General features: G+C 34.4%; 2 protein-coding genes across 5 annotated transcripts; one reads left to right on the top strand and one right to left on the bottom strand.

Moving 5' to 3' along the window:
• The first annotated feature begins 2,909 nt into the window (after positions 1-2,909).
• Positions 2,910-8,888, top strand: LOC111393948. 4 transcript variants are annotated; one of them, XM_023019748.1, is made up of 2 exons: positions 2,910-4,010; positions 8,829-8,888. In XM_023019748.1, the coding sequence occupies exon 1, from the start codon at positions 3,071-3,073 to the stop codon at positions 3,989-3,991; it is 921 nt and encodes a 306-aa protein (XP_022875516.1). In that variant the 5' UTR covers positions 2,910-3,070; the 3' UTR covers positions 3,992-4,010; positions 8,829-8,888. The 4 variants fall into 4 exon arrangements, with proteins under 4 accessions (XP_022875516.1, XP_022875530.1, XP_022875524.1 ...); XM_023019762.1 differs by lacking the exon at positions 8,829-8,888 and adding an exon at positions 7,650-7,920; XM_023019756.1 differs by lacking the exon at positions 8,829-8,888 and adding an exon at positions 4,549-5,097.
• Positions 5,836-6,732, bottom strand: LOC111393976 (NDR1/HIN1-like protein 26). Its single transcript, XM_023019773.1, has one exon. It carries the CDS (start codon positions 6,684-6,686, stop codon positions 6,057-6,059), a length of 630 nt encoding a protein of 209 aa, XP_022875541.1. The 5' UTR covers positions 6,687-6,732; the 3' UTR covers positions 5,836-6,056.
• Positions 8,889-9,170: the final 282 nt, after the last annotated feature.

The raw sequence follows: 9,170 nt of genomic DNA, 5'->3' as shown, positions 1-9,170 counted from the left end.
CTATCTCATCTGATCCTAGATTCTTTTCTTTTCTAGTTATTTTACTTTTTCGAGGTTTACTTTTAACATTCCTTATAGATATCTCTTCTGGTGAGCTTCTAAAGGTTGGAATATCTTTATTATTTTCAAATTTTCTAGCTACCATTACATTCTAGAAGAATTCCACATCCGTGGATTCTATTATAACATCTGATTCAGGTTTAATAATCTATAAGCTTTGCTATTAAGAGCATATCCTACAAAAGTACGTTTGATACCTCTAGGATCTAACTTGGTTCTCTTGAGATCCGTGTTCTTGCAATAAGCAAGACACTCCCACACTTCGAAATAATTGGTATTTGGTTTTCTACTTTTCCATATCTCAATGGAGAGATCTTATTTATTTTCATGGGAATCATATTTGTTATATGGCAAGCACTAAGCAAGGCTTCACCCTATATATTAAAAGGTAATTCAAAATTTTACATGGTATTTATCATTTTCAAGAATGTTCTATTCTTTTTTCCGCTAGACCATTTTGTTCCGGTGTTCTTGGTGTAGAAATTTGATGTACTATTTCGTTTTGTTTACAAAACATGTTGAATTCATTAGAGAAGTATTCTCCACCTCTATCACTTCTTAGAGTTTTTAGTTTTCTTCCTAATTGATTTTCAACTTCAACTTTTTATGTCTTAAAGACACTAAAGGCTTCATCTTTATGTTTTAACAAATACACATAAGTATACCTAGAACAATCATTAATAAACGTAATGAAATATCTATTACCGCCTCTAGTTAGCATGTCATTTAATTCACCTATGCTGGGGTAAACAACTTCAAGTAATTCAATTGATTTTACTATACTATGAAATGGCTTCTTAATCATTTTTTGTTTAATACATATTTCACATTTTTTCTAAATTATCAATATCATGTTGTATTAATCCATATTTAACCATTCTTTTCATGGTATTAATTTTTATATGTGATAATCTATCATGCCATAAATTAAATGAATGAGCAACTTAAGCAAAAGACTTGATTTTATTAAAGTTATCCTCAAGAGTACATAATTTGACAATTCCTTCAGTGGAATAGCCATTTCCAACAAAGTACCCATTATGGGTTAGTACAAGTTTTCCAAATTCAAAAACGGATTTAATTCCAGATTTTCCCAAAAGTACTCTACTTGCTAAGTTTTTATTCATTTTCAGTATATGCAAGACATTTGTCAAAGTGATTTTCTTTTTCGGAGTGAAAATGAGTTCAACATTTCCTTTGCCAATCACATTTGATCTTCCTTCATTTCTCATTTGTATCTCTTGGTTGTCTTCATGATAAGTTTTGAAAAGAAACTTATCATAACATACATGGATTGTAACGTATGTAACGTGCCACCAGCCCGAAACTTTGCCTTGGATTGGATAGATTTCGCTCACCGTAGCGATAATCTCGTCAACGAAATTCACTTGTCCTTCCTTCTTTTGTTGTTTCCTAAACCTGCAATCTCTAACATGGTGTTCCGATTTTCCACAAACATAGCAAGGTCCCTTGGATTTGATTTTGAACTTCCTTTGATCTTTTTTAGGACCAAGAGGTTTCCCTTTCCTTTTAATTTTGTTGGAGTTGTCCACATTGTCCACATTATTGGCTTTCGAAGAGCTATCATAAGAATTTTCAATCTTATCTCTTGTTATTGATTCTACATCTATACGAAGATATTTTTGTATATCTTTCAAAGAAAAATCTTCATAATTGTTAAGAATTTTCTTCTTATATTCTTTCCAAGATCTGAAGAGTTTAGCAATAATTGCTCCCAATTCGAAAGTTTGGAGAAGTTCGATTTTCACTGCCTTTAACTTGTTTACAATTATTTGCAATTCATGTACTTGAGTCAATAATGGAATGTTATCCGAAAATTTGAAATCAAAATATTTAGATATAAAAAACTTTTTGGTACCTTCCTCATCAGCCTTGTATTTGCTTTCAAGCGTGTACCAGATCTCCTTTTAATTCGTCATCTTCCCATTTCTTCATTTCTACACGAATTTCTTCGATGTCTTTGTTTGTTGCATCAGGAATTGTCTTCAATTTCGGATCAAGCATGGAGAAGATCTTCAATGTTGTTAGAAGGAATTTGAGTTTGTCTTGCCATCTTGTGAAATTTGCGCCATCGAATCTATCCAAGCGTACCATCATATCTATGAGTTGTTTATAATCAATTTATATTGTAAATAGATAAAATTGAGTGACTAATAATTATGTAGTTTTTGTGAGTTTCATGACAAGTATAGATAGAAACAAATATTTATAAACATTAGTAATGGTAATAGACGTATTTTATTTATTATGTACAATCATGTCCAATATTGTTTAATAAGTATTCAATGAATATTTCACCTTGATAATAAGAATAATTAAATAAAGACACAAGTATGACTATAAAATAAAAATGGTAGACATATACCTTAATTTTGTTATATAAGTGAATTTTTTCATAATATTACCCATTTTTTCAAAAATTAATTTTTTTCAAAAGCAATCGCACATTTTTCAATAAAAAAATTTTAAATCGAAAATATTTTTTGACCTTTTAACATTTTCCAAAAAATCACCATTCAAATTAAAGCTCAAAGTAATGTATAATGTATATGGTTTGAACATTTATATATTTTATAATAAAATTTTATTGATACTTTTTAAGTAATGCCTAAAGTCTTTTTATTCGAAAATTATTTTTTATTTTTTTATAGTAACTATCATTTTCCGTATAGAAAAATATTTCCCATGCTAATTCTCCTTAGTCCATTTTTTTTTTCTTTTTTGGAGAATAATGCAATTAATAAGAGAAAAAATATCCATAAATATGCTAAAAATATTCCACAAGAAAAGAATAAAAAAAGAAGAATCCAGCAAGAAATATGTAAAATTTCATAGCCAATCGCAGAATGCCAAAATCTCCAATCTCTGATCCTAAACAGATCTCTTATTTCAACCTCTTATTATTAATCGCATTCTCCGTCAAATTAACCTTAAAACAAAGATAAATCATGAATGGGATGGCCTAACTTCACCTCTATCCCTGATTGACATGTCTCCGCCGTCACCGCTACCACCACAACCACCAGCTCCACCGCCGTCCCACGACCACCACCACCTTCTTAGTAAAATGACATCGCTTCCTGACGTTATTTTCACTGCTTTCTCTTTATTTATTCTCTTCTCGTCTTCTCCTAAACCAACCTCCGTTTTCTTTCTCCCTAACAAAATCTCTTTCCCATTAAACCCGCGAAGATTTCTCAAATTCCCCACCATGTCCTCTCCCTTACGCTACCCTACAAACTCGAGAAGCCCTGGCCACCGTCCCTTTGCCACCCCTCAGTCTTTATCCGATTGGCTCAAGCCGCGGCTTCCCTCCGATTCCTTCGCCTTGTGGGGAGTCAAGCCGGGGACAAAGAACGTTCATAACTTATGGCTTGAAATCTCTGAGGGTGAAACCTCGCTTGCTGATTCTACCCCTCCCGTCCGCACCGTTGAGGTCGTGATTGTGCGGATTATCCGAAATGACGGAAAATTCCTTGTTGAATCACATCAGGAGTTGTCCAATGGTGACGTGCGCACCCGGTGCCGGCCATTGTCGGAGAAAATGAAGCCTACAGAATCCGTAGAGGCTGCCGTCTTTCGGGCCGTTAAGGAAGAGCTGGGATCCATCCTTAAAAATGGGAATATTCAGAATTTTGATCATTATGGTTATGATATTAATGGCATTGTGAAAATTGTTCCGAATTCTTATGTAAAGAGGGTGGAGGAGAGAGCTTCTGCATCTTACCCGGGATTGCCGGCTTGTTATATGTTGCATACAGTGGATGCCGAGGTGGAGTGGTTGCCGGAAGGCGAGTTTTGTACAGAGGAGGTAGAGGAGTACGGGGATTTTGATCGGAGGAATATTGCAGATAGCGCAGTTCATTGTAAAAAGCATTACTGGAAGTGGGTCGATTCTAATTCGGTTTGACATTTAATTGCTGGAGGAGGTGAGTTTCAAACTCCCGATTTCAGCTTGAGTTTTGAATTTTGTTTAGTATTATTTTACAATGGTACAGTAATAGTTCTGTATCATTTTTGGTGGAAGTTTTGCTTTTTTATGTACACGAGTGTATGAGATGATAATATTTATGTTGAAACTCTAAAAGTATAGTTGTTCATTAACACGAGAAGAAAGAAACCTTAACTCTTGTTTCAATTTTGTTAAGATTCTTCCTTACTTTCTTGGAAAGTGGAATTTTTGAAATTTTATCAAGAGAAATTAAATTTTTGGTGTATTTGAGAATCTTAGCTTATGCTGATGGTCTTGTCCGTGTGTACATCATCATCTTTTTTTCCTTTGTTGATTCCTGATTCCCCGATAATTATCATTGTGACTACCTTTTGAATCTTTTGCCAAGGTTGGAGTTTTGAGTTTATAGATTACAACGAAATTATGTTCGGGATGTATCTTAAGAAAATACTCCATGTCTACCAGGATAGTTGGATACAAAGTACTTTTCTAACATAGTGATTTTGATTAGTAAGTGCTCCCGCTTTAGCGAGTCTGAATTGAAGACACTGGTTTTACATTTTGTCCCTGCTGGGAGAAAGGGGCACGGCATGTGCATGATAGAAACAAGGAGGTCAACCTTTTTTAAACATACAGCATGGATTCTGGTAAATACAAGGCGCATGGCATATGACAGCAGCAGGAGAGCAAGAGGTCAGACCAATCCCATTCATATTGTTCTGATACGAACAGATTTTGTTGATCCAAGTTTTCCAATTTTGTATGTTGTTTCTTGCTACCTGCTGCTTCTTGTCAAATTCGCCAGCCTTGACAGCCATCTAGAATCCAGTTCTACCTGAAATGAGGTTAGGATGATAGTTGAGAAGAGTATATGTTTTGAGCGGGTTTGAAACCCCATATGAATCCTATTTGGATTATCCAAAATAAAGTTGAAACGCGAAGTTAAATGAATAAGAAAACCGATCCATGAGACAAGTCAGGACCTCTATCTCGTTAAACAGATCGCTGTTGCAAATATGGGACTTGAGGCTAGCTCTTGTTTAGGGGATGGCAGAAGTGGATGAGAAAAGGGGGTGACTGAGTGGCAAGAATTTTAACATTGGACGATCTCATTTCGCTGTTCTTTATGCCAAACAAGTGGCCCCAAGTTCTTGGTTTTAGTAACTTGCGCATTTGAGGACCTAGAAATTCTGAACCTCTGTTGCGGTGGTGAAGAATAATGAAGAGCTCAGTCTCTCAAACTGCCGGACAGTTACATAGATAACTTTAGTATATTCTGTAAATATTGATCAGACAGATACTTTAGTATATTATGTAAATATCGATTAGATAACTTTCATAAGTATCGATTTAGGTTGGAACACAACAATCTGATATGGTTACTGGGATCCCTTACACCCGTTTGGCAGATAAAATTGAAAAGGAAAAATAACCTTATACATTTTACATTGTCCGGTACTGCCTACTACCCCAATCAGGCACTTGGTCAGATGCAAGACGTGCTTAAGAACTTGCTTTCTGCCTCCATTAGTCACTATGAAATGAATACCTTTTTCTTTTTCTTTTTTTTTCATTTTTTGAATAATTTGAGGTGGGCCAAACACGGCGTACTTAGTGCTTGAGTATGACATTTGTGTTCGAATACAGGCACCAAACGAATTTGACCCGGAATTTGGTTGTGAGAGTTCGAATTCCCAGTTGCTTGTCTGGTTATAGGAGCTCAAGCAATTCATAAAAACAAACATAAGATTTACAGCAGAACTTAAGATAATTATAAGAGTCCATGAACAACAATAACAATATTAAGCTTAAACTCTAGTTTAAGTGTTGAATTTTTTCAGCAGTAAAAATTGAATTCTAAATATTTAATACCATATTGAATCATATCATATGATACACAAACTACTTCCATGAAAAAAGAAAAGACAAGGCAAGTAGTACTATTTTGAACAACAATCCACACCAACTTCCAAGCCTATCACTCAATACTGCTTAAGTAGTTCAAACTTTTTGTTGATTGTATTCAAACAGTAGTAGAACAAACTGTCCCTTGCTTAGAGCTCAAGGGGCCTGATGGTATGGAATTGAATGGCAAAATAGCTACACAGTTTACATTAAACCTATACCTCCCAGAAACCCAAGTTCCGACCTTCCATCTAAGCCGTCCGATTACCTTCAGAGTCAAAACAAATTTTCCGATTCTCTGCTCACGTTTAACTTCATAACCGAAGGATGAAGTCACTGGTAACTGATTTCCAACCAAAGATGCGCTCAAGAGGTTCGTTTCTTCATTCCCTTGATAGAAAGGTGGAAGCAAAGCTTCGCGGGTTATTATTTGACCCTTATAAGATGCATATACTTGTAACACGTCGTAGTAAATCCCAACTTTCTTGTTTGGATTGTTGGATGAGAGAGTGAGACGAATAGTAGAGTTGATCAGGTTCGAACTTGAGAGGTTGAGTTGATAGATATTAGCGTCTTTTAGGGAGAATTGTGGTTTTGTGGGGTGTAGAGTGATCCAAACAAGGAAGATGAGGGATAGGATTGTGAGCAGAGATGTAGAGAAAGCAAAAAAGAGTTTCTTGTGATACTTGTTGAAGCTGAATCCTTTTTTAGCACAATGTTTTGGGGATTTCTCATTGACCTGAGACATTTTGCGCAGAGAGAGAGAGAGAGTTTTGATATGCTAAGGAAAGGAGGGAGTGGAAGTAATGAGGTTTCTTATAACTTCTGTGAAAAAGTTACTTATTTTGAAATAAGTCTCACTCCTAATCAAAATAAGTTACTTATTTTCAGTCTTGATAGACAAAAAGTTGTTATGTTAAACCCTACTTGTTTACTTGCAAGAAAACTTTAAAGGAAAGTAGTGGAGTGGAAATGATGGGCTTCAGCGCAAAAAGCAAAAATTATTTTGCTTTTGAGGAATTGAAAAGATCCGGGGTAAATACGAAATTGCACTTAAGAATTTCAAGAATATACTTTACTTCTTCAAAGTTAAGAAGTGAATTAATTATTGATTTCACCTTTAACACAAAAACAATTTTAAATTTTAGTAGATTTTGATAAAAGATAATGAAATATGTTGTTAAAAAAAAAAAAAAAGTTGTGGTCCGAAAAAATATATGATTGACAATGAATTTTAAAAAATGATGACCAAACAGGTGCTAAATAATACTCGTAATAAGGTCCATCAGATAATACACTTATTTAAGAAATGATACTACAAATATGCACTATTTTTGATGAAATGATCAGAAATTCGTCCAAACTCGTAAATATTATCGAAACCCTAAAGTTCGAAAATTTGTTTTAACTCGATAATTAGTAGGAATCTTAGGGACACGACTTTTACAATTATTGAAGGGAAAGTTAATACTTTTTAAATTGCTAAAAGATAGTGTTTGCCTTTCCCATCAATTGGACTATTGGAGTTGGGCAATAAATTTATCCAACTCCTATGTTTTAGTTTGATATACTGTTAAATACAATTTGATCCGTGATATTGAATAGAATTTAATAGCATAACAATTAAAATTCTAATTTCATTTTTCAAGAAAATTTGAAGTCGACTATGTAAATGTTGAAATAGTGACGATATGAATTGTGTTTGTGTCAGATTTATTTTCAGAATTGTGCCCTTCAATCAGGGAAAAGTTGGTCTACCCCCATCAATTATAAGTGATTTCTCATCGGACCTTTCCCTTTTCACCATGTCTGTCGCTGGATCGGCTCTGTTGAGACTTGAAGACAAAATACTTTCTTTTGCCTTTTAACGTGGCTCTGTTAATTTCTTTTGCGTTTCAATGTGTCTGAATGCACAGTGAATCCAATTGTTTTGAAGTCCTCGGATTTTATGTTGTTCTTTAATGAAGATATGCTGTCACGAACTTGGTCCTTGTAGCATATATAGTATGAAACTCGACTAGTTGATCTCTATTTTTTGGGGGGTCTCAGACTCTCAGTTGAATCCACCTCGGCTGATATATTTGACTACTTAGTCTCGATTAAGTCAGTCTCCATTGAGGACACGTATGCACTATTTTCTGTAACAACTTATAAAACCTCTTTACAACTTTTGCTCAGTGCTTGATTGGTGAAAAGAGACTAGAGATTTTTATACTAAAGTATTTAAGATGTTTACAAGTTCTTCAACTACATAGAATGTTCTAAAATATCCCTTCAAAATGACGCCGTCTACCACATTGAAGCAAGCCCCGTGCTCGACTACACTGAATTTTAGCTCTTCAGCAATCTATCTTTCAATAGATAGCGTAGAGTCGTGTAAAAGATGTTCTGATATTATAAAGACTTGATTTCGTTGAACATCTTGATAGTGGCTAGGTGTTGTGTGAATAACAAAGAACTGCAACAAAAACATCATTCAGGTGGAGATGAAAATAACAAAGAATCAAGTTGAGCAACAACAATAAACATATTTTATTTTTTTAGTAACTGGCAAAGAGAATCAACATGTTCCGATAACTAAGTTACAGGTTATGGAATGATTTAACCATATAAACAGCACGAAAAAGGAAACTGCAGTCTCCTTGTGTTAATATATAGAGGATGCCTTCTAGTAATAAGGATTTTACAACAATTACATGATGATTTAATCATTTGAGACATGTTTGGCAAGATGGACCAAACAATATTGAATAACTAAAATCTCGTTCTAATACTACTGTGAACCAAACATGAACAAATGAGGCTGATTGCTTCTGTCAGAATTTGTCCATGTTATAGTCCATTTTCATTGACCTCGTGTTGAGTATCTAACTAGCTGATGAGTTTCCAGGAGCTGGATCATTTTCGCTTGACGAACAAACTGTCCTTTCACCTGCGGATGTTGTTCAGCAAGTTTTTTTTTTTTTNTTTTTTTTTTTTTCTGATTGCACCTGTGATTGAAGTCCAAAGGTGAACAGGTTTCAGTTTTGGAAGTCTCTAACAAAAATTGTACGTCTGTTACCAAACTATGATATATGGTCTGAAGAAAATCTATAACTAGATAAGAACTAGTTTAAAAGGACTGAGATATATACGTCAGTTAAATATGATAGACATCATGTCATGAAATCAGTGATGTACCTTCTTCTTGTAGCATCTTTCTTTCCTCTTCAAGCAGAACTTTGTTAGTTTT

The sequence above is a fragment of the Olea europaea genome, chromosome 1, assembly GCF_002742605.1.
Source record: "Olea europaea var. sylvestris chromosome 1, O_europaea_v1, whole genome shotgun sequence".
NCBI classification, from domain to species: Eukaryota; Viridiplantae; Streptophyta; class Magnoliopsida; order Lamiales; family Oleaceae; genus Olea; species Olea europaea.
Note: the sequence above shows the minus strand (reverse complement) of the source record. Positions and strands in the feature narration are given on the sequence as shown.